This window comes from Mauremys mutica, chromosome 2 (genome assembly GCF_020497125.1).
Source record: "Mauremys mutica isolate MM-2020 ecotype Southern chromosome 2, ASM2049712v1, whole genome shotgun sequence".
NCBI classification, from domain to species: Eukaryota; Metazoa; Chordata; order Testudines; family Geoemydidae; genus Mauremys; species Mauremys mutica.
The window spans coordinates 237,640,288-237,665,114 of record NC_059073.1 but is presented as its reverse complement, the minus strand read 5'-3'; the positions used below and the strand labels follow the sequence as shown (position 1 = coordinate 237,665,114).

General features: G+C 45.8%; 1 protein-coding gene across 1 annotated transcript in view; it reads left to right on the top strand.

Annotated features, from left to right (window-relative positions):
- The window catches only part of LOC123363992 (ATP-dependent translocase ABCB1-like), a 75,380-nt gene that overhangs the window by 42,002 nt on the left and 8,551 nt on the right, over positions 1-24,827 (top strand). Inside the window, exons 19-25 of the mRNA XM_045005673.1 lie at positions 580-684; positions 1,349-1,426; positions 2,793-2,876; positions 5,676-5,879; positions 18,421-18,521; positions 20,184-20,324; positions 20,825-20,981. Of these exons, the coding sequence (XP_044861608.1) occupies positions 580-684; positions 1,349-1,426; positions 2,793-2,876; positions 5,676-5,879; positions 18,421-18,521; positions 20,184-20,324; positions 20,825-20,981 (870 nt within the window). The remainder of the gene's footprint in view (positions 1-579; positions 685-1,348; positions 1,427-2,792; positions 2,877-5,675; positions 5,880-18,420; positions 18,522-20,183; positions 20,325-20,824; positions 20,982-24,827) is intronic.

Sequence of the window (24,827 nt, the reverse complement as noted above, 5' to 3'; positions counted from 1 at the left end):
TAAGTTCCTTCAAGGTACCTTGTATTCCAACATGTTTGTAAGTACCGGGGACATCCATGGGACTGTCTGAATAATTAACCCCTTCATTCGTGAATCATTGCAGGAAAGAAATGGAGTCTTCCTTTGGATTCCAGTATATGATTGTTGGAAGCTGCTGGGAGTTGGAGCAGCAGCCAGGGAGAACAGTTGGAGCAAGATGTTGAGGGAATCTTTTATCTTCAGGCAAGAGAAGAGTGGTGTTGTAGTCAGCTGGAGGGGCGGTGATGATCTGACGGAGTGACAGCATTCAGTGGAAGGCAGATAAGAGCTGGTGAAGTAGCAGCCTGAAGGCAGGGTTTAGTGGAACTGCAGCTCACTGGCAAATGAGGGGAGGGTCTGGTGGAGGGTTGGAGAAGGAGCAGCTGATGAGAGGCAGGTCAGCTGGGAGAGGTGGAGTGACCTCCTGGCAAGCAGCAGAAAGCTGAGAGGTGGCAGAGTTCAGGTGCTGGGGAAGAGTTGAGAGAAGGTGAAGTTCAATAGTTTCTACAGTGTTTCCTGAGTTATTGTAACTGGTGGTCACTTTGTGCTCTTCTTACATAGGCTTTTCAAGAAACAGAGTCTGAAAAAAGGAGCAAAACCACCACATCACTTTCTCTAATGTTTCTTGTCCTGGCAGTGATCAGCTTAGTAACACACATCATCCAGGTAAACTTCACTACATTGAAAAGTCAAAGCTGAGTATCTGGTCACATACATTATGGTCCAGATTTTCAGATCTCGTTGAGAGGTATGTTGGGGACATAATGCAACTTTGTATTCACTATGTTTCTTAGAAACTGTTCCAGAGCCAAGCCACTGAATGACTCAAGTGGCTGGTATGGAATATAGAGCCGAACCCTTCCCAATTGCTAGTTACAAAGCAGCCCAGGGCAGCAATGGCTGAAAGATGCTGCTGACCGTTCTGTGTCCTAGGGGGAAATGCATTTGGTCACAGCCCAGTTCCACTACATTGGTGTGTACGTTACAAAAAACACCGTCCCAGTCGGCACTGTTAGATAGCAGAGTGAGTAATGAGGCTAAGGAATGAGTAAGCAGGGAAGGTGACTCCACTGCTGACCTCTGCAGCTGGCTGCAGAAGCACATGGGTGGGGCAGTACGATGAAACTTCAGTTTCCAGGAATGTGTGTGGTACCTTTCACCAGCTTTAAACTAACGTCTGAAACCATCTCCCAAAACACTGTGTAGGTTCTGTAAACTGTGTGGCTGAACGGTTGAAATATCATCACATTCACAGCAGGTTGTTCTAAATATGACTGTACAGCCCAGCACATACAATTCAACTGTTGTATTTCCCATTCTCCCTTTTCAGGGATTCATGTTTGGAAAATCTGGGGAAGTTCTGACCAAGAGATTGCGATCTTTGTCATTCAAAGCATTGCTTCAGCAGGTACGGGCCTCGTTTCTGGGTCAGAGCGATAGACAGCAAATATGCAGCACTCCTGCCACGTTAGCCAGGTGGTTTTGTGGGGTAATATTTGTATAACACCATGAAAATTTCTGGTTTCCTGTGGCCTGTGTAGAGCCTCCCTCCAACATGGCTTTGAGAGAACCCATCCTTTTAGTGAAACTTTAACTATGCACAAGCGGCAAGTCTCTGAGCACACGCGCAAAACAAAATAAAGCAAAAACATGTGCAAGTTAAGTCAGTGCTGCTAGGAGAGCTGTCTAATTTTGATGCCATCTCTTTCAATATTAACCATACTGAAGAGTGTATAAAACATGCATGTATCTGAGCGCATTGGTATATTTGCAAAGATTAACAAAACAGAAGTTAAATCTCTATCTGACCCTGATGGTCATGATATAAATGTTTAGATAAATAGGTTTAGGTCTGTTTGCATCAAACTCCATAGCAAACAGACCATATCATAACAGGTGTAGGTTCTCAAAGCATTATCTTTGTTCACTAGAGTGTTTTTTCTAGTCAGGATGACCAGCTGGATCAGGACTGATTTACAATAATACTATTGCAACATGACTGTCCTTAGATACTCCCTCCTGATGGATCCCTGGATACACTTCTTTTTGTTCCTTGCAGAGGATTCTCTGTAGGTGAACAATTAGGCACCCTGCAAACCCATTGGTAGCACTTGGTATCACAGGGTTCTGCATATGCACAGAAGTATTCTAAGGGGATAGGTGAGGAGAGGGAAAATTACAAAAAACAAACAAACCTCTTCTTTTCCACTACCTTTAAGGATAATAAAGCTGATTCTCCTCCCACATGCACCCATATCGATCAGGAAAAGCTCTACAGAAGTCAGTGTAATATAAAATGTGTAGGAGATGAGCCCTGTGACTATCCAATGTTGGTATGGGCATGGAAGGCACTCTCATTATGGTGCCAAAGGAACGAGGAGTACGTGTGCCACAAGTACTCCTTGTTCTTTTTGCTGATACAGACTGACATGGCTACCACTCGGAAACTGTCATTATGGTGCATGACACATACTTGACTCTAAATTCTAAAATCTTTGCAGTTGTTAGCACCTGGATTGTTAACAGTTTAATCTTCTGAGGGTAAGAAAAGTTTATTTTAAGATTGTTTTCAGTTTATCTGACAAATGTTGCTCATCACAGAAGAAGAGTGAGTATCTTAGTGCTTATGTTGGCTCTCTCTCTCCCCCATGCACACGTGCTAGTCAAGCTTTAAATGTCCACACATTGTACTAATGACCCTGACCAGTCTGAGTTACGGTAAGAACATTTCATTTGCAAAAGCAAAAATAATGGAACCATCTATTCCCTTGCAGGAGATTGGCTGGTACGACAATCCTAAAAATGCCATAGGGGTTTTGTTAACCAGACTAGCTACAGACGCTTCACAAGTCAAAGGGGTATGTTTGTTTTTGTTTTTACGTTTTGCTTACAACTATAAATTGCAGTGTTGGCAAGGGGCGATGAAGTTATTTTGGAAAACAAGTTAGTAAATCTACTCTAGAGACTGGCTGACACATTTAAATAGCACACTATCAACGTCTTGGAAACAGTTTCATAAGTCCCAATTTATGATGATTATAAAGGTTCGGCAGATGTTTGTACACCTTCCATTTCCTTGCTGTAAGCGGCTAAGTAAGCCATGTCCAAGGGCCAGTGTAAGCACTTCTACACCACTTATACTGAAGACTTTGCTCAATCATGCAGTTTATCAAGTGGCCTTAAAGCCCCACTTCGGTTGCTTGGAGGGGCTGTAGTGTGGGAGAATTGCATTGCAGCCAATGGCCTGGCCTCATGTTGACATGGGTAGATTTCTTCTTCCCAGCTCTGTCCACTGCATTTCATACACAGGAAGCCTGTTTATGTGGGCTTTATGGGGTGAAGTGAGTTGTCATTATTGCATAGTATCAGTGATGGCAGAAGCACGAGGGACTGTGTGACTTTGGGGAGTGGGGTAGGATAGGATCCATTGAAAATCCTGCAGGTAAGTAGCAAATTCTTCAGACTTTGCCCATCTCCCCTTTCCTTTCCACCACACAACCCCATCTGAAAAATTCTGAAGAAAAAAATCAGCCATACTTTTTTAAGTAAATTCACTCATGAGCAAAGAGTAATAAATTTCCTGATTTATTCAATAGTTTAAAATAAAATTAAATTTCTACTGCACTTGTCTAAAAAATTTTTTTTTTTAAATCCTTCCTCAACTCCTGGATTCACTAGACTCACTAGATCCTCAGACTCACTAGATTTCATGCTCCCTCCCATCTCCTCTTTACTGGCCAGCACAGAGTGGGAATCACTCAAAGATTTGACTGAATGTACAAATACTTGAATCTTTAAAAACTGCAACTTAATTCTTGAGGATAAGGTCCATCATCCCAGCTGTCAAGGTAAAACAGGTGCATGGGATCCAAACTATGGGCCATGAAGTTTTTATAGCATGTTGGGGGGTGCGGGAGGCTCAGAAAGAAAAAGGGTGAGAATCCCTGCTCTGGAGAACAAAGAAATATCAGCAGCAAAGAATCCTGTGGCACCTTATAGACTAACAGACGTTTTGCAGCATGAGCTTTCGTGGGTGAATACCCACTTCTTCGGATGCAAGTCGTATTCACCCACGAAAGCTCATGCTGCAAAACGTCTGTTAGTCTATAAGGTGCCACAGGATTCTTTGCTGCTTCTACAGAACCAGACTAACACGGCTACCCCTCTGATAAAAGAAATATCAGTGAGTGAGAAACAAGGTGGGTGAGGTAATATCTTGTATTGGACCAACTTCTGTTGGTGAGAGAGAGAAGCTTTCAAGCTCACACAGAGCTCTTCTTTAGGTCTTCTTCACCAAGAGTAGTTGGTCCAATAAAAGATATTACCTCACCTACCTTCTCTCTCCAATAGCCTGGAACTAACACGGCTACTGCTAAGTAAGTGGGCAGCCGTATGTTGTGCTAGCTAAAGTCTCAAAGTGATCTTTATGTGTAAGCCCCTAGAGTATATGGCAATAATTCATCTTGGCATTGCTTTGGTTTTATAACCTTATTGAACACAAAAGTCTCTTGAGAGCAGGAGAGCTTCTGGCTAGCAAAGAAAGTATCATACTTCCCACCCAAGGTTTTCTTGGTTTGTCCACAGTGCGATATTTGAAAGATGGATTGTTTCCACAAAAATTTCCATTTTATCTGCAGGCATGAGTAGAGCTGGCCAACATGTTTTTAGTGAATGGTATTTTTGCTGAAATATGTATTTTTAGGGACCCTAAATATGGTAAAATTTGACAAAATAAAATAGGGAGGGAGATTTGTTTTAAGTCTAAATGTTTCATTTTGACCATTTAAAAATATGCCATTTCTACTTTTGTTTTGAAATGGCATTTCATTTTCAAATTTGACCAAATAAAAAAGAGGAGAAAAACACTGCAAAATGGCTAAATCAATACAAAAAATTGTGTGTGGGTGTGGAGTGGGGGAGGAGAAGAGTTTTTAATAACCCAAATGTTTTTGTCAATTTGAAATTATTATTTTTTATTCAACAAAATATAAATGTTTGTTTCAGATCTAATCAAATCAATTCCCCCCCCCCGGTTTTCCAGTTTGGTCCCCAGCTGGAAAATCCGCTATTTGCTCAGCTGAGCTATGAGTATTGTCACAGTTTACATAGATCTGCTGTGCCATTCATCACTTTTAAATTTCTTGATGACATGGATGTGCAGATCCTCAGGGAGAGAAGAGCTCTTTGGTGTGAACGCTCATTTCCTGCTGCTAACACTGCTGAAAACAAAGTGCCTAATTAAAGGAACCTGCAGCTTCCATTATCTTCAGCTGATATACAGCACCTATGAAAATCAGGCCCTAGATGCCTTAAGCTGGGCACCCAATAACTGAAATGCCCCAAATTAGAGGCTGTTGGCTCTTCATGATTTCTGTGCCTTGTTGTGGCACAGGAGGGCCCTGATATTTTTTTGTTGAATTGAGCCCATGTGGCCACATTTTCATCAGGCTTCCTGAACCTCACCCACAGCTAGGGGTATTTGCATATGTAATTGTCCATATGGGTTTTTGCATATACAATTGTCTATTTTAAATGCACATTTATGATTGTTCTCCCTCTGAATATTTGATCCTGAGTGAACAATGACTTCATACAATTGATCTATATTTTGTGTGTGAGAAATTAACTCTAACTTTGTACTCTTTTGCTTTTAATAGGCTACTGGAAGCCGACTTGGCTTGTTGACTAAGACTGCCTCTACTCTTCTGTCCGCCATCATTATTGCTTTTGTATATGACTGGCAATTAACTTTGCTTATCCTGGCCTGCGTTCCTGTCCTTATTGCTGCAAGTGCTATTCGACTGAGCTCTGTGTCTGGTCATGCATCAAAAGATCAAAAAGCTTTGGAAGAGGCCGGACAAGTAAGATCTCCAATATAAACTAAATGGGTATAATGTTATATTGTTTTAAGGACATTGTCAGTGATGATTGTCTACAGAAATTACTCTGAAAATATATTAAATAAAACAGTGATAAAGACAGACATTCTATTATAGTGGGATGCTGTTTCCACTCTAGTTAAGGTTGAGGATGACTTTTCTTATTGCTTTAAAATCCACACAGTTACTTATATTGCCTTGAAATTCAATGGCAAAACAATTATGTTAACACAAAGTTAAGGTTGCTTGGTGGCGTGTTGTCCCCTTGGAGAACCTTGATTTGAGCAAAACTCAAACTTCTGAACATCAGGAATTACAGAGTTAAAGTTGCCCATGCAACCTTAACTCTTCCCTCTTTCAGTAATTCCCCAATGCTCCCTGTTAACAGACGTACCTTTACTCTGCCAACCCCACAGTTGCTGAAATGTTCAAGCTCTTCTCTTTCTTCTCCAGTCCATTCACTGTCACCCACAGGATTCCATGTAACACTATGAAAGGACAAGAAGGGGTAGGGGAAGGTTGACCATGCTAGCTTCCCTCTAGCCTCTTTCAGCTATGCCTCACGGTGCACATACTCTCAGTGGCCCTTAGCACTATAGAAATTCAGAAGGTTCCAGATCGTGGTGTACACTCTCACACTTTCCCACTCCCCAAAAGAATATCAGACATGTACAATGTGAGAACTGCTTTACAGCTTTTTACAGCTCCCATGCCCTGATGGTACATCTCAGCTGGGAGGTGATTCCCAGGTCTCATAGACATACCCATGCTAGCTCTGCTTGAGCTAGTGCACTAAAAAGAGCAGTGTAGCCAGGATGGTGGCTTGGGCGAGCCTCACAAGTAGTATGTGCCCAGGGGGTCTGGGTGGGTTTGTACTCATGCGGCTAGCTCAAGCCACTGCTCGTGCCACCCTGGCTATGCACAGTGGGTACATCTATGCGAGCTGGGACTCGCACCTCCCAGCTTAAGGGTAGGGCTACTGTTACATACACGATACCATCTCAACCTACACTTTCCTTTAGCCATCCTGAAAGCATTAGAATCCTTTCAAATTCCACCTCACAGCTGGCAATATCCTTTGTAATTAAAGCCCTGTGCCCTGTTACTGACATAACCTACACAATTCCACGTAGTACTGAGACATACTTCATCCTGAAGGTACACATGCACCTCCTGCCTTTCCACACACACACACACACACACAGATCTCCTCATATCTCAGTCACATATCTCCAAGACATCCACAGATCTTGCTAACACACCTACCAAGCAGAGCTAACTACTTCCTCCGCTCCTCAGTACAGCTTCATCTGCCACTGAGCACACTCACTTTGCCTGGAGTGTGCATAGATAATAAATACTTAGCTTGCTCATATGGCAGCTCGCTACTGAAAATACTCTTTCTAATAGAGCCCCTGTGCCCTGCTAATGATATAAGGGACACAATTCTGCACTGTAGTGATGCACACAGGATCCTGAAGGCACATACCTAGCTGCTCCCTTTGTTCAGACATTGGAGGGTGGCAGACACTGAGTTCCTCCTGTCCTAAGCTCTGCTCTGCTCTCTCACATACCTCAAAGTGATCCACACGTCCTCACATCACCAACACACTTACCAAGCAGGCCCAATTACTGTCTCCACCATTTAGTATAGGCACACTTAGCATCCTGATTGCAACTGGAGTATATGCAAATAATTCCCATTGGCTACTGCCAGCTCTATGGAACAGATGGAACATGGGGTGGGCAGCCTTTTTTTTTTCTTTTCTTTCTTGACCTGTAATATTGTTAGATGGAATCCTGTGGGTGAGAGTGAATGGGCTGTAAAAGGAGGTGAAGATCTTGTGCATGTCAGCAGCTGCGGGGTTGGCAGAGCAAAGGTATGTGTGTTAACTGGGCACTGCGGAAAGAGGGCAGAGGTAAGCTTGGATGCACAACCTGTAGGGGCAGACTGCTGAGCGGGCAGCCGAGCCCTTATTAGGGGGCGGAGCTTGGCTGAGGAGAGGGCCTATAAAAGTGGCCGCCCAGCCAGGCAGCGGCACAGCTGCGAGCAGCGGCACGGGAGCCGGCGAACAGGGCTGCCAACAGGGGAGTTTGAGTAGGAGTTCCCATTGGTGGAGGTGGAAGGGGCAGGGGGTGCGGTGCCGTGCGTGCTGAGTTCCCCAGGCAAGAATGCTGATAGAGGCAGAGACAACAGCAGCCATGAGCCAAGCAGCAGAGGATACAATGAGGATGATTGCATGCGGCAGCTGCGGTATGTACATGGTCCTAGCGGGGGTGCCGGAATGGAGGTATGTATGCATGAAGTGCCGCCTAATAGAGCTGCTGGAAGAAAAGAACCGAGGTCTGGAGATGCAGGTAGAAACCCTGGTAGAGTTTAGAAGGGGGTTCGAACAGCTGATGGAGCAAAGGCAAGCTGTGGCTGAAGGGGAATGCTCAGGGGTACAGGGGGAAGCAGGGGCTAAGGCCTGTGAGGGGGGAATTCTGGATGGGGAACATGGGCAGTGGAAGCATGTGACCGTGAGAAGCAGGCAGGGGAAAAGGAGGGCCAGTGAAGGAGAAATAGAGCTAAGGAACAGGTTTGAAGGTCTGGAGAATGAGGAAGGGGTACAGCAGGTGGTAGCTGACGGTGGGAGGGCAAGGAAGAAGAGAAGAGCGGCTAGTCCGATAGAAAGAGGGGAGGAGTCGATGGAGACAGCACCAACTTTGGGCCCCGGGAGGATGCAGGATGGCTTAAGGGGGACTACAAGGGATGATAGGAATGGAAGGAGTTTGCAACCAGGGGGAATGGGGGATAGGTTAGCAGACCTCACTGTCATCAGGCAAAGGCAGGTCTACGTGATTGGGGATTCCATACTGAGAAGGTTGGACAGGCCTGTGACCAGGGCCGATCCGGAGAACAGAAGGGTGTGCTGTCTACCGGGTGCTAAAATACAGGATGTGGACCTGTGGTTGAAAAGGATCCTAAAAGGAGCAGATAAGAACCCGTTGATCATCCTTCATGTAGGAACGAATGACACGGCTAGATTCTCGCTGGAGAGAATCAAGGGAGACTATGCCAGGCTGGGTAAGATGCTCAAGGAAATTGAGGCTCAGGTGATCTTCAGTGGGATTCTACCTGTCCCTAGGGAAGGGCGACAAAGGGGTGACAGGATTGTGATGATAAATAGTTGGCTCAGGGAGTGGTGCTATAAGGAGGGCTTTGGGATGTATGGGCACTGGGAGGCTTTCGGGGACAGAACTGTTCTCACGGGATGGGCTCCACCTGAGTAGGGAAGGAAATAGACTTCTAGGAGGGAGGCTGGCTCATCTGATCAAAAGAGCTTTAAACTAGGAATTGGGGGAAGACGGTTGGGAGATGTCCAGGCACTCTCCACGCCAAATTTAAACATTGAGAGGAAGGACAACAGGATAAGAACGGATATAGCCAGAGGGAGGGGTTTGGACATAAGGAAGGGGGGGGGGGATGGATACTAGACCAATAGGTCATACTGGTGGTACTGTGCCCCTACCAAATTGGGTAACAAAGGTGAGAGAAGCCAAACAGCAAAAATTAGGATGTTTGTTCACCAATGCGAGAAGCCTAGGTAACAAAATGGAGGAATTGGAGCTCCTGGTCCGAGAATTGAAACCGGATATCATAGGAATAACCGAAACATGGTGGAATGGTAGTCATGACTGGAGTACAGGTATGGAAGGGTATGTGCTGTTTAGGAAAGACCGAAACAAAGGTAAAAGTGGGGGAGTAGCATTATATGTCAGTAATGAGGTAAACTATAACGAAATAACTAGTAATGGAATGGATAATACGGAGTCTGTTTGGGCAATGGTCACACTGGGGAAGAAAACTACTAGAGCCTCCCTTGGGATAGTGATTGGGGTGTGCTATAGACCGCCAGGATCTAGCCTGGATATGGATAGAGAACTCTTTAATGTTTTTAAGGAGGTAAATACTAATAGGAACTGTATGATCATGGGAGACTTTAACTTCCCGGATATAGATTGGGGAACAAATGCTAGTAATAATAATAGGGCTCAGCTTTTCCTAGACGTGATAGCTGATGAATTCCTTCATCAAGTAGTTGCTGAACCGACGAGGGGGGATGCCATTTTAGATTTGGTTTTGGTGAGTAGTGAGGACCTTGTTGAGGAAATGATTGTAGGGGACAACCTTGGCTCGAGTGATCATGAGCTAATTCGGTTCAAAATAAATGGAAGGATAAACAAAATTGCATCTGAGACTAAGGTTTACGATTTCAAAAGGGCTAACTTTACTAAATTAAGGCGACTAGTTAGGGAAGTGGATTGGACTAACATATTTAGGGAAGACGCCTGGGATTATTTCAGGTTGAAGTTGCAGGAGCTGTCAGAGGCCTGTATCCTGAGAAAGGGAAAACGGTTCGTAGGTAGCAGTTTTAGACCGAGCTGGATGAGCAAGCGTCTCAGAGGGGTGATTAAGAAAAACCAGAAAGCGTACAAGGAGTGGAAGATGGGAGGGATCAGCAAAGAAACCTACCTTATTGAGGTCAGAGGGTGTAGGGATGCAGTGAGAGGCCAAAAGCCGGGTAGAGATGGACCTTGCGAAGGGAATTAGAACCAATAGTAAAAGGTTCTTTAGCCACATAAATAGGAAGAAAATCAAGAAAGAAGAAGTGGGACCGCTTAAAACTGTAAACGGAGTGGAGATTAAGGATAATCTAGGCATGGCACAATATCTAAACGAATATTTTGCCTCGGTCTTTAATGAGGCTAATGAAGGGTTTAGGAATAGTGGCAGAGTGACTGATGGGAATGAAGGTGCGGGGGTAGACATTACAGTATCCGAGGTAGAAGCCAAACTTGAACAGCTTAACGGTAGTAAATCGGGCGGCCCAGATAATCTTCATCCTAGAATATTAAAGGAATTGGCAAGTGAAATTGCAAGCCCGTTAGCGATAATTTTTAATGAATCTCTAAACTCGGGGGTTGTACCGTTTGACTGGAGATTAGCTAATGTAGTTCCTATTTTCAAGAAGGGGAAAAAAAGTGACCCGGGTAACTACAGGCCTATTAGTTTAACATCTGTAGTATGCAAAGTCATGGAAAAAATATTAAAGGAGAGAGTAGTTACGGACCTTGAGGTCAATGGCAATTGGGACAAATTACAACATGGTTTTACGAAAGGTAGATCGTGCCAAACCAACCTGATCTCCTTCTTTGAGAAAGTAACAGATTTTTTAGACAAGGGAAATGCGGTGGATCTAATATATCTTGATTTCAGTAAGGCGTTTGATACGGTACCGCATGAAGAATTACTGGTTAAATTGGAAAAGATGGGGATCGAAATGAAAATCCAGAGGTGGATAAGGAACTGGTTAAAGGGGAGACTGCAGCAGGTCGTATTGAAAGGTGATCTGTCAGGTTGGAGGGAGGTTACCAGTGGAGTTCCTCAAGGTTCGGTTTTGGGTCCGATTTTATTCAATCTATTTATCACTGACCTCGGAACCAAAAGTAGGAGTGGGCTGATAAAGTTTGCGGATGACACGAAGTTGAGAGGTATTGCCAATTCGGAGAAGGATCGGGATATCCTCCAGGGAGATTTGGATGACCTTGTAAACTGGAGTATTAGTAATAGGATGAAATTCAATAGTGAGAAGTGTAAGGTTATGCATTTAGGGATGACTAACAGGAATTTTAGTTATAAGCTGGGGACGCACCAGTTGGAAGTAACGGAAGAGGAGAAGGACCTCGGAGTCCTGGTTGATCGCAGGATGACTATGAGTCGGCAATGTGATGTGGCCGTTAAAAAAGCTAATGCGGTCTTGGGATGCATTAGGCGAGGTATTTCTAGTAGAGATAAGGAGGTGCTAGTCCCATTATACAAGGCGTTGGTGAGACCTCATTTGGAGTACTGTGTGCAGTTTTGGTCTCCCATGTTTAAGAAGGATGAATTCAAACTGGAACGGGTACAAAGAAGGGCCACTAGAATGATCCGAGGAATGGAAAGCCTGTCGTATGAAAGGAGACTTGAGGAGCTCGGTTTGTTTTCCTTAACCAAAAGAAGGTTGAGAGGAGATATGATTGCTCTCTTTAAATATATCAGAGGGATAAATACCAGGGAGGGAGAGGAATTATTTCAGCTCAGTACTAATGTGGACACGAGAACAAATGGATATAAATTGGCAGTCGGGAAGTTTAGGCTTGAAATTAGACGAAGGTTTCTAACCATCAGAGGAGTGAAATTCTGGAACAGCCTACCGAGGGAAACAGTGGGGGCGAAGGACCTCTCTGGCTTTAAGATTAAGCTTGATAAGTTTATGGAGGGAATGGTTTAATAGGATAACGTGATTTAGTCAATATGTCAATAACGTGCGACCACTGGTAATTAGTACCGAGGGTCAATGTTGGGATATTGAAAGTCTTTTTCCTGAGTGTCTGGCTGGAGAGGCTTGCCCACATGCTCAGGGTTCAGCTGATCGCCATATTTGGGGTCGGGAAGGAATTTTCCTCCAGGGTAGATTGGCAGTGGCCCTGGAGGTTTTTCGCCTTCCTCCGCAGCATGGGGCAAGGGTCGCTTGCTGGAGGATTATCTGCTACTTGAAGTCTTTAAATCAGGATTTGGGGACTTCAACAGCTGAGTCAAGGGAGAGAATTATTTCAGGAGTGGGTGGGTCAGCTTTTGTGGCCTGCATCTTGCGGGAGGTCAGACTAGATGATCATAATGGTCCCTTCTGATCTTAAGTTCTATGATTCTATCTCCTGGTTTTCGGTAGTTTGAGTTTTGTTCCACACAGCATTCTGCAGGGGTACGATACCCCCAAGCAACCTTAACTCTGCATTTAACATCGTTCTTTGCCATGGAATTTCCAAGGTTTTTTTTAAACAGGAAAAGATCTGGTGGTAGGCAGTAAGGGCCATATTAGGGTGACCAGACAACAAGTATGAAAAATTGGGACAGGAGGTGGGGGGTAATAGGAGCCTATATAAGAAAAAGACCCAAAAATCGGGACTGACCCTATAAAATCGGGACACCTGGTCACCCTAGGCCATATAGGCAGTTGTACATACAGTGTTCTACAATTAGCATACTGAGCCAGCTGCACCCCCTGACACACACATTCATCAGCTGTGCCTCACCGGCCCTGCTTCAGCACACCTCCCCCGCCATACCTCTGACCCATTCACTGCATTCCCCCGTCCCCACTACCATTCTGAGGCCTCCCTACTACAAGCAGGGAACACGTCTCCCTGAAGTTTTCACTCTCTGTGTACTAACTTTTCCATTGCTGTCACTTCCTCCCTTCTCTAATCTGACTCCCATGCAGTGCCTGGGGTGAAGGACAGCTGTGTTCCAGTGGCATAGTGTTCCTGGTCGTGTTTCAGAATGGCTAGAGGGTGGAGTTTGTAGCAGGCTGGTGGGAGAAATCCCAGATAGGGTTTGTGTTCCAAAACACTGACAATTTTATGTTTGAGAGAAAAATCCTCTGACCCCTTTCCGATAGATGTACCCCATCTCTAAGAACAGTGAGGTGTCAGAGCTTGTAATGGTTTCTGGTCAGCCACGAACCCTCCAATTTCCCCATGAATGTGCATCCAGTAGCTTTCCTGTAGTGTTGGGGTGCATTAACAGAGCTGGGATGTGCAACGGGTCAGGTGCACTGGTAGAGCTGGGGTATAGGAAGGTTGGGGTACACTGGAAGGGCTGGGGCTGCAGGAAAGTTGGGGTGCATGAGGGGTTGGGGTGCAAAGACAGCTGTGGGATGCAGGGGGTTAGGATGCCAAGACCAAGCTGGGGGTTGGGGTGCGGGAAGGTTGAGGTGCAGGATGGCTTGTTTATTGGCAGAGAGGGCACAGCGGGTTGCGGTGCAGGACTGGGGTGCACTGGCAGAGCTGGGGGGTCACGTACCTTCATCACTTGAACCTCTTACCTCTCCTACCACCCATTCCTATTTACCCCAATCCCCTTTCCCAGCAGGGTTGCCGTTTTTGGTTAAACCTATTTCTGGAGGTTTCATCACATGACACAATCTTTAAAGATTAATCTTTAATTCCTGAAAAACAACAAGGAGTCTGGTGGCTTTGTGGATACAGATTAACACGGCTACTCCTCTAATACTTTAATTCCTGGAAACTCCAGGACAATCCTGGAGGTTTGGCAACCCTCATTCCAAGAAAGTTTACACATCCAATTTTCCACCCAAATGCTTTGATTTCTCCCAAAATGAAGTCACCTATGACTCTCACATTGTAGCAATCTCCAGCCACTCAGTTCAAAATTCCTTTTGTCTTAGGTGAGGGGTTGTAATTAACTTATCTTTAGTAGTGTTAATTGAAGGGTGAGTTCACAGCCATCCAGTGGGCTGTGATTCATCTTCCAGTCCTAGTATCTACCTAGCTCTACAGTTCTAGCTCTAAGTTGTTGTTTGTTTTTAAACACCCACCACCTAGAAACTATTTTTTAAAATGGCTGGTTTTAGGGCTTATATCTCCAGAACGTCTGGCTCAACAGATGTCAAGTTTGGGTCACTAACCCTACCCTGCCATCTCCTGAGGTGCACCACTATAAATTGGTGAACCTTATGCGGGAGCAAGATACATTTAGTGATCCAAATTTGGGGTCAAAGCAGCTGGATAGACTGAAGAGATGCACAGTGTTTGTTACTGAATTCACCCAGCTAGTGACAGTTCAAGGCCCCCCTTTGCTGAAAACCTGTGAAAGCTTGGCTGGCATGTTGCTAAAATCTGTTACTATCAGGCTTTTTTTTGGGAGGGAGGGTGTAATATCATCAAAGTATTTTTGTTTAAAAAAATTAGTCGTGCAAATGCTTGCTGGCAAGAGAGGAGCATTTTAGAGGATGGAGGAGTTAGGGGAATAGGGTGAGAGGGGTTTGGGGCTGCACGGAGGAGAGGCGGGATTATGGGGAGGGAGATAAATGGGGACGGGTGGTAGAAGAGGTTGGGTTTGGGGAATGGATACTGGGAAGCAGACATGGGGGTTTGTTGCAGAGGGTCTGGGGGGAATAGGGGCAGCTCCACATTCTCCCCTTCTGGCCCTTTTGCTTGAATCTGGGGGACCCCCTAGCTCTCTAGGGGAGTCTTAGCCCCTCCCCCCACCCCCTGCATGTGAGGTGGAATTTTTTTGGGGGAGGGGGGCGCTTGCCTCTCAGGGGGTGACTGAGCCCTGCACCAGACCCCGCTCTGTTCGCCAGGCTCTGAAGCTGCCTTGCCCAGCCGTGGGGATCTATCTGCCTTCCATGTCCCCTCTCCTGTGAGCCAGGGTCTGCAGTAGGCATTGCTTTCTGGGGACATCTAAGCCCCTCTCCCTACCTCCTCACATGAACTGGAATCTGGGATGCTTTGTCCCTCTAAGGGAGTCTGGCCCCCTCTCTCTACCTCTCCCCATGTGAACTTGGATCAGGGAAGTGCGGGTCCTCTGAGTGGGAAGCTTAGAACAGGCATGCTCAGAGCATGGCCCAAGAACACACTGCTGAGAGAGGGGTGAGGAGCTGAGAATGGGCATGTCAGAAACTCTACAGTCCTGGGGAGGGGGAATGGGAAAACCCACTGGCATGAATGGAGCAGTTCATATGTCTCAGAGCTAGGTGACCAGGTGTCTCAATTTTATAGGGACTGTCCTGATATTCGGGGCTTTGTCTTATATAGGAGCCGATTACTCCCCACCCCTGTCCTGATTTTTCACACTTGCTGTCTGGTCACCCTCCTCAGAGCTAGATTCTGGCTGAATTCAGGCTGGGTGTTCACTTTCAGCTGAGAACATCCCATTGAGATGAATGGGCCACTTCACAGCTCTCTGAGACTATTATGATGCTGATGGATGTGTGGAGCATCTCTGCTCCATTGGCCTTCTAATTGTATACAGCATTATAACTGAGCACCAGCTCTGCTCTGGCTAAGGTGGGGAAGCCCTTCCTGTTTAAAGGATGACTACTAAGGGCTTGGCTACACTTGCAAGTTGCAGCGCTGGTAGAGGCTTTCCTGCGCTGCAATTAGTAACCGTCCACACCTGCAAGGCACATCCAGCGCTGCAACTCCCTGGCTGCAGCGCTGGCTGTACACCTGGCCAGGTTGGGGTGTAGCGATTGCAGCGCTGGTGATCCAGCGCTGCTCATCAAGTGTGGACACACACCAGCGCTTTTATTGGCCTCCAGGGAATAAGGAGATACCCCAGAATGCTTTTAACTAAATTACTCTCTTTGTTTTGTTATGCAGCCTCTCTTTGTTTTGTTGTGAACTCCGATCGGAGCCGTTGAACTGCTTATCTAAAAAACAAACACTGATCACAGCAAACAGGAGCTATCTGTACCTGGCTGTGAACGATCAAATGAGAGGCAAGCAGTTTGCTTGACAGAGAAACAGCGTTGGATGCAGGCTGTTTGCAATTAAGACTAAGGGTTCGCGAACATTTTGTGATTTTTCTATCCAGGGAAGCTAACACACAGTGTTGGCTCCAAAAATCCACTCTCTCTCTCTTCCCCGCTCCCTGTCACAGTACACCACAGGGAGTGAGTGAAACAGCGGGGACTCCGTGTTGGAGGCAGGCTGTTTGCAATTAAGAGTTAAGACTAAGGGCTCGCGAACATTTTGTGATTTTTAAATCCAGGGAAGCTAACACACAGTGTTGGCTCCAAAAATCCACTCTCTCTATCTTCCCCGCTCCCTGTCACAGTACACCACCCTCCACCCCCCTCTTTTGAAAAGCACGTTGTTGCCACTTGAATGCTGGGATAGCTGCCCATAATGCAGCACTCCCAACAGTGCTGTAAATGCTGCAAATGTGGCCACACACCAGCGCTGGTAGCTGTGAGTGTGGCCACACACCAGCGCTGGCCCTGCACAGCTGCACGACCAGCGCTGTAACTCCCAGCGCTGCAACTTTCAAGTGTAGCCAAGCCCTAAGTATGCTAAAATCTGTCTGTTTACACAGATTGTCTTGAAATTTGCTATGTGTCATGAAAGCGTAGGTTAGGGCGAGTGATCCAAAGATGGGGTCATTTGAGTATGGGGTTCCCCACAGCCTCCAGGGGAAAAAATTAAGTTCACAGATTCTAGCAGCTTTGAACTTCTACGCCCACCCTGAGCAGAAATCTGAAAACGAAATGTAAACTTTTGTTTTAATTTGGAGAAATGGACTCTGAGCACAGCCGATAATTAAGAAGACTCTCAAACTGTGTTTGAAAAGAAAATTAATTACAAGGGGTGATTGCAGTGTAAGAGTAAGTGGGAAGAAGGGGCAGTTTTGGGTCTAGAGCAAGGGATGGGGGCATAGGTGCTGACTCTGTGGGTGGAAAAAAATTGATGGATGCTTAGCACCCACTGGCAGCCAGCTCCCTCCCTTCCCCCACAGCGCCTCCCACCCACTGGTGGCCCCGCAGATCAACTCCTTCCCCCTCCCTCCCAGAGCTTCCTGCCCACCACAATCTGCTGTTCCGCGGTGTGCAGGAGGTGCTGGGGGGAAAGGAGAAGCAGGGGGATGAGGTGCACTCGGGGGAGGGGGAGGAACTTGGTGTGAAAAAGCAGGGTGGGAAGAGTGGGGTTGGGGGTGGGGCTTTGGGGGAAGGGGTGGAGTGGGGGCAGGGCCTGGAGCTGGGGAAAAGAGGAAGCTGGTACATGAGGAGGGGGATAAATGAGGATGAGTGGTAGGGTGGGAAGAAGAGTTGGGGGCTCAAATAAGGGGGAGGGTGGGGATTGGGAGAGTGTGAGGGGAGAGGATGGGGAATGTGAGGGGTGACAGAGGAAGCTGAGGATTTGGGGGTGGGCTGTCAGCCCTGAATTCTCCCCTTCTGTGTGTGTGCTTGGATCTGGGGGGGCCCTGCTCCTCCAATGTGAGCTGGGATCTAGGGCCCCTGCTCTTCTTGGAGTGTCTGAGCCTCTCACCTTGCCCCCCAGTGAAGCCAGGATCGGGGGGGGGGGCTAAAGATCATGCAAATTTAAATAAATGAAATCCAGAAAATGAAAAGTTAAGATACATGTCACCCCTGTGGCAGTGCTGGCCAAAGCATGTGGGGGAAGGGCCTGCTTTGGAGGAGGGTGGACTGGGTGGGCCTGGCACATGGCTGGGGAAGCCTGGCAGAGGCAGGAGCAGGAGTCCCCACTGGGGGTGGGTAGTAGGAGTGTGAGGCTCACCCAGCTCAATGTGCTGCTCAGGCTGCATAACCAAGGTAGCATGCAGCCCTCCAGTGAGCTGCTGCCTGGGATATGGGTACTCAGAGCAAGGAGCAACTTCTTACCTTTTAATGCCTTCTATAGTGCCAGCTAATGCTGCTGTACAACAAAATGTACAGGTGGGGGAGAATCACATGGCAGCCATGTTGGCTTAGTAGAAAGACCACTATGTGACCTTAGGCAAATAATTTAATTGTCGTGCCTCAGTTTCCCTGAGAATGATACTTAATCTCATTTTTAAAAAAGAAAAGCACTTGGAGAGCGGAAGATGAAAAGTGCTAGAGATGTGCTAACTACGTAGTGGTAGGAGTAGAATCATACATAAGAGAATATTTCATATCTGTCTTGTCTCCTGATTTAGATTTCAATGGAAGCGGTTGAGAATATAAGAACTGTGGCTTCATTAACTAGTGAAGATGCATTCAATGAGAGATATAATGCAAGTTTGAATGGTCCATACAGGTATGGTATGAATACATATTTTCTTAATTTAAAACAACACAAGATTTATTCGTATTACATTAATTTGCAGACTGAAAATATTAAACACATAAATGATTTGAAAAGATTTTGGCAGGGTAAAATGTATTTACTCAGTTTCTTTTAAATACGTTCTTAGATGTTATTATGTGTGATGTAATATTTGTGTGAGAGAGAGAATGTAATGACCTGGTATAAATGAAATGATCTACCATCCATTTTGTTTCTTTCCCCTTAAATATGTTATAAGTAAAAGCAGGGATTGAAAATGATAGTCCTCTGCCAATGACAGTTTTATGATTCAATATTCTATAAACCATCATCTGTATGAGAAAAAAAATCTATATTTCATTGGAGAAATGGGATTCTCAACTTTAACACTGCTCTCTAGTCCTGGCAGGTCATTGTATCACAATATTATGATTTATGGAGAAACTATTTTGGAAAAAGATTTTAAAAATATATGAGCACTAGAGGTGAGTGAAAATCTGAATTTCTATCCTATGGGAAATTCTAATATTTCAACCTCTGTATTGCTCTGAAGTAGAATAAAATGTGAAAATACATAAAAAATGTTCATGGAAAGAAAAGTTTTTTAGAAAAATTTCAATGTAGAAATGGCAGATAATTCCATTTTTGCATATTTTTCCTCCAAACAAAATATTTTTATATTCCCAAATAATTGAAATATTTATTTTTTCTTTTGTTTAACTGATCTGAAAGTTTTTGTTTCCATCTAGTTCAACATCAAACTGCATTTCTCTGTTTTGGAACATTGCCTCTCTTATGGGCCGGGCTCCCAGGTTAGACTACATCTTCCATGATGCAGTGTGGTCTCCCCTCTGACTGAGTGGCATAATGCATTATTGGAGTCACATGGCTGTGGGTGCAAAGCAGAAATATTTCAATTCAGGTCAAACCAACCCAGAATAAAATATTTTAACTTTTTTCCCAATGGAAAATTTCAAATGTGCAGAAATTGCATTTTCTGTTGAAAAACCATTTTGTCAGAACTAGTACCAGATTCTTTGTTGCAGCAAGGTCTGCACATAATTAAGGTGATCCAGTTTTACCATCCCGCACAACAACATTGGTCACCATTTATAAGTTACCAGTGTAAAGTGGGCTCTGAGTTGTTACTTTTCCCCCTCTTGTACTCAGAATAGGCAATATCTGCAGTGCTTCAGTTATGCTGTGTCGTAGACATTGACTTTTCTATGGTGACCACTACATTTATCCAAATTCTCCAAAAATTCAAGCATTCAAAGATCATAAGAGACTTATCAAAATTATCAGTTTGCTTTGTGTCAGATTGCTTTGGCCATCCATAAACATTTATTCTGGAAACCAGCATTCAAGTGTTAAAATGTTTTGACTATTAAAGGTAACTTTATCATAAGGCCCTATCCAACAAACAGCTACTTGGGATGAAGGGATCTCATTTGCCATAAGTTCTCTCCAGAGGCACCTTCATGGAGGCCCTAGCATGCAGCTTTATTAATTATTATTATTTATTATTTGAGTGAGTGACGTATAGGGTTTGCCACCCCACCTCTAATCCAAAGGTCTGACCTCCCAGCCAGCCTCTGCTCGTGGCATTTCATGACAATTTTTTCCTTTAACATAAATCTTTTCTTTTATCAGGGACTCTCTAACAAAAGCCCCCCTATATGGACTTACCTATGGAATAGCCCAATGTTCAAGCTACTTTCTTTATGCAGCAATCTTCAGATTTGGGGGATGGCTCATGTCTAATTGTTATACAAACGTTGAAAATATATGTATGTGAGTACACGTCTGTCCAAAGGCAGTGATTTCAACACATGGTAATTGTGTATAGTCTAGTTACTTAGGCAATAGTGCAAGAGGTCCAGCAGTTTAGAATCTGGTCAGGAGTTCAATTCAGGCAGAAGGGTTATTTCTGGGAGAGGAAGCTTGAAACAGGTGTTTTGGCATGTATAGAGCCTGGCTCAGTTTATTCCCTATGGAGAAACTTTTACTGCTGGCACTTCATTGCAGACAATGGGCATTGTGAAATGCTTCTGCGGGGAGAAATTACATTCCATTAGTCACCCATAAAAATATTGGTAGCTGTAAACCTCTGTTTCTAATCCTTTGTGTGTAATTTTTCTAACCCATAAAGCTCTAAAATGTCACAATTCTCAGATTTATAGATAGTGTTAAGTCTGTTTGTTTTAAATAAGGAAAACAATATTTGTAATTTCTGAACAATAATAAAAAGTCTCTTTAGATGAACTGAAAGATGTTTTGTGTTTGGTTTTCAGAGCCTTTTTTTCAGTTCTCTTTGGTGCTATAAATGTTGGGAAATCCACCTCTTTGGCACCAGATTTTGGCAAAGCTAAAGTTTCTGCCCAACGAATCTTTCAGCTTTTGGATCGGAAACCCTTAATTGACAGCTATAGTGAAGAGGGTATAAAACTGGTAAGGCCATTCAGAAAGTCCTTGAAACCGACAAACCTGGTGGTACTGGATTGTCCTTAATTGTATTAATCTTGTTAGATTGACTTTCGCAATGTCACAGAAGACAGGACCACAGGTAGGGTAAAATTTAACAGCAATAACTTAATAATTTTATATTTGCCCAGTGCCATTTAATACCTTTTTGCTTGAGAAATTAAAAGAATACTTTTACGTGTGGTTCTGTTCTAAAAAATGACTGAAAGAATGACATTTCATTCACCTGTTCTGTCCGTTGGGTGTATTCTGAGGCCTTGTCTATACTACCGGAGTAAGTCGACCTAAGGGTATGTCTACACTACAAGACTATTTCGAATCAACTTAAGTTGAATTTGTGGAATCGACCTTATGAAGTCGAATTTGTGTATCCACACTAAATACACTAATTCGACTGTGTGAGTCCACAGTAACGGGGCCAGCGTCGACTTTGGAAGCGGTGCACTGTGGGAAGCTATCCCACAGTTCCCGCACTCCCCGCTGCCCATTGGAATTCTGGGATTTCCCCCCAATGCATGCTGGGGGAAAAATGTGTCGAGGGTGGTTTTGGGTAACTGTCATCATTGAACCGTCAATCACGCCCTCCCTCCCTCCCCGAAAGCGCCTGCAGGCAATCTGTTCGTGCACTTTTCTGCTCAGTGACAGCGCGGGCGCCACAGCACTGCGAGCACGGAGCCCGCTGCAGTTATGGCCGTTGTCAACTCCTCGCACCTTATCGTCCACCTCTTCCACAGTCAGCTGCTGAGAAATAGGGCTACTTTTCAATGGTGCTGCGAGCACTGGTGGACCATGGGGGACGTTTTACCAACATCAACGTCGGGTAGCCAGGCAAAGTTCATGATGCGCGTGTTTTCAGGAACTCTGCTCTGTTTAGACGCCTGCAGGAAGGTAGTTTCTTCCCGGACCACAAAATAACTCTTGGGGATGTGCAGATGCCTACAGTGATCCTCGGGGACCCAGCCTACCCGCTAATGCCCTGGCTCGTGAAGCGCTATGCAGACGCCTTGCACAGCGACAAGGAACTCTTCAAGTACCAGCGAGCAGCGAGCAGCGTGACCTGTGACTGTTCAGTTTCTTTACAGAGAAGCTGAACCTGCCCCTGTTTCTTTACCAAGTTACTGTTGACTAGCATCTGCAGTTACATACCCCATCCACCCCGCTTCCCCCACTTCCAACACACGTTTAAAAATAAAATACATGTTCCACTGTAACTTTACAAAGGTTTCTTTATTGATGACTTTGCATTAAAGGGTTTGAAACTGGGATGCAGACTGTGCTGGGTAGGGTGTGCGGTGATGTAAAGACCACCTCTAAACTCGAGGAATGACAGGCTCCTGCTCCCAGAGCGGTCTGCAGTGCCGGACTGGTTGTTTCAATGGAGCCTGCCATCCCTCCTTTTTGGGACTCTGTGTGCGGGGGCTATGTGGCCTTGTGGCGGGGGAGGACGGATACAGATTCCTCTGCTGCGTGGCTCTGTGGTCCAGGACAGGGACCGTTGCATGAGATCTGTAACCCCCCTCCCCCGCTACAAAGTCACGTACCCCCGCACCCACACAGAACCTGCAAACCACCTCCCATACCGACCAGGGTGCCTACTGACTGCACTGTGTGTGTGACCTGCTGCTGATCCTGCCCCCGTCTCTGTACCCTGCTAAAGGTGACTGTCCTATGCAATACCCTAGCCCCTTCCCCACCCACCCACCCCCCCTTCAAACGCAGCGTTGTGTAAAAAAGCATGACAGAAACAGTAATTAACAGCAAAGTATTTTTAATAATTAACCAGACAGTCAGGGGATGAAACTGGGATTGGGGCTAGGGTGAGTCAGGAAGGGAAGGAATTCTCAAAAATTAGGGTATGAGAGCTTTTGGGTACTTGAGCACTCTGCTGGGGTGCAGTGACAGTTTTCACGGCCCCTGGCGCCACTCCTTCTGGTTACTTTGGGTGACGGGAGGTATGGCGCCGGAGCGTGTCCGTTTGCTCCCTCATTAGTCCAAGCAGCGTTTGAGTCGCCTGCTTGTCTTCCTCACGCCACCTCTCTTCCCGTTCGCTGTGTGAGCGCTGGTACAGAGAGAGGGTCTCCCTCCACTGGCTCTGCTGGTCCGCCTCGGCTCAGGAGCACCCCATAACTTCAGCGATCATCTCGTCCCGTGTCTTTCTCTTTCGCCGCCTAATCTTTGCCAGCCTCTGTGAGGGGGATGCTGTGGAGACAGTCGAAGCTGTGTGATGGGAAAAAGGTAGTGAATTCCTTGCAAAGATACATTTTTCCGAACAATGAACACAGTCTAGTCTGTGTCTGTGAACAACACCATGCACAGCACCTATCTCATCCACACTCCTGCAGCAGGCAATCCTGAAAGCATAAACTCTGCCCCTGTTCCACCCCATCGCAGTGTCCCCCGACCCTTGCACTTCTGGGTTGAGATCCCAGTGCCTGATGGTGCAAATTTCATTGTCGCGGGTGGTTCTGGGTAAATGTAGTCAGTCATTCCTTCCTCCGGGAAATCAACGCCAGACAATCATTTCGAGCCCGTTTTCCCTGGATTGCCCTGGCATACGCCATAGCGTGGCAACCATGGAGCCTGTTTTGCCTTTTGTCACTGTCACCATATGTGTACTAGATGCCGCGGACAGAGGTGATTCAGCAGCGCTACACAGCAGCATTTATTTGCTTTTGCATGACAGCACAGATGGTTATCAGCCATATTGCACCATCAACCACGCCAATGTAAATTGGCAAGGTGATGACGAGTAGCTGTCCTATTGCACTACACCTTCTGCTGCTGTCATAGGTGCCCCTGGCCGAGATCAGCCGGGGGCGCAAAAGACAAAACTGGGAATGACTCCCCGAGTCAATCCTTCCTTTATGGTATCTAAAATAGAAACAGTCCCACCTAGAATATGGGGCAACTGTACTAGGGTTGCAGTGTATCAGAGAACTACAGAGCACAGCCGCTCTGTGTCAGATCCCGCAGGAATGACGAGCTGCGTGCCATTCACAGGGGGTGCCCCTGCAACAACCCTACCTGTTGCTTCCCTCCTCCTCCAGCCTTCCTGGGCTACCGTTGTAGTGTCCCCCCATTTGTATGCTGAAGTAATAAGGAATGCAGGAATAAGAAACAGTGACTTGTTAGGGAAATGAAATGAGAGTAAGGCAGCCTTCAGCTGCTATGATAGTCCAGGCAGTACAGAATCTTTTCTTTACACATGAAGGGTGGGGGCTGATGGAGCTCAGCCCCCTGTTGCTATGATGAAGACGGTTAGCAGGCCGTCTACTTATGGGCTTATGACGAGGACAGGTAGCAGTCCTATTGCACTACACCATCTATCAAGGCTGATGATGAGGACGGGTACCAGTCATTTTGCACCGTCAGTCACCCATGAGGCGGGGGAGGGGGAGCGAGGATGCTACCGTAGCGTGCCGCAGCATCGCGTCTACCAGCAGCATTCAGTACACATAGGGTGACATTTACAAGAGTCAAGAGAGGATTTCTTTCCCTTTTCCTTCTGGGGGTGGGGGGTGGCTGTACATTGACGAGCTATGCCCTGACCCACCGCGGACACTGTGTTTGACCCTAGAAGCATTTGGAGCTCAGCCAAGAATGCAAATGATTTTCGGACACAGCGGGAACTGTGGGATAGCTTGCGTCCTCATTCCCCCCCCTCCCTCCATGAGCGTCCATTTGATTCTTTGGCTTTCCATTACGCTTGTCACGCAGCAGCGTGCCGACTCTCTGCTACGCCGTCTGTCAGGAGATTTTTTACAAATGCTTTGGACCAGGCGTAACATTACGGTAATTTTCCTAATTAGATGC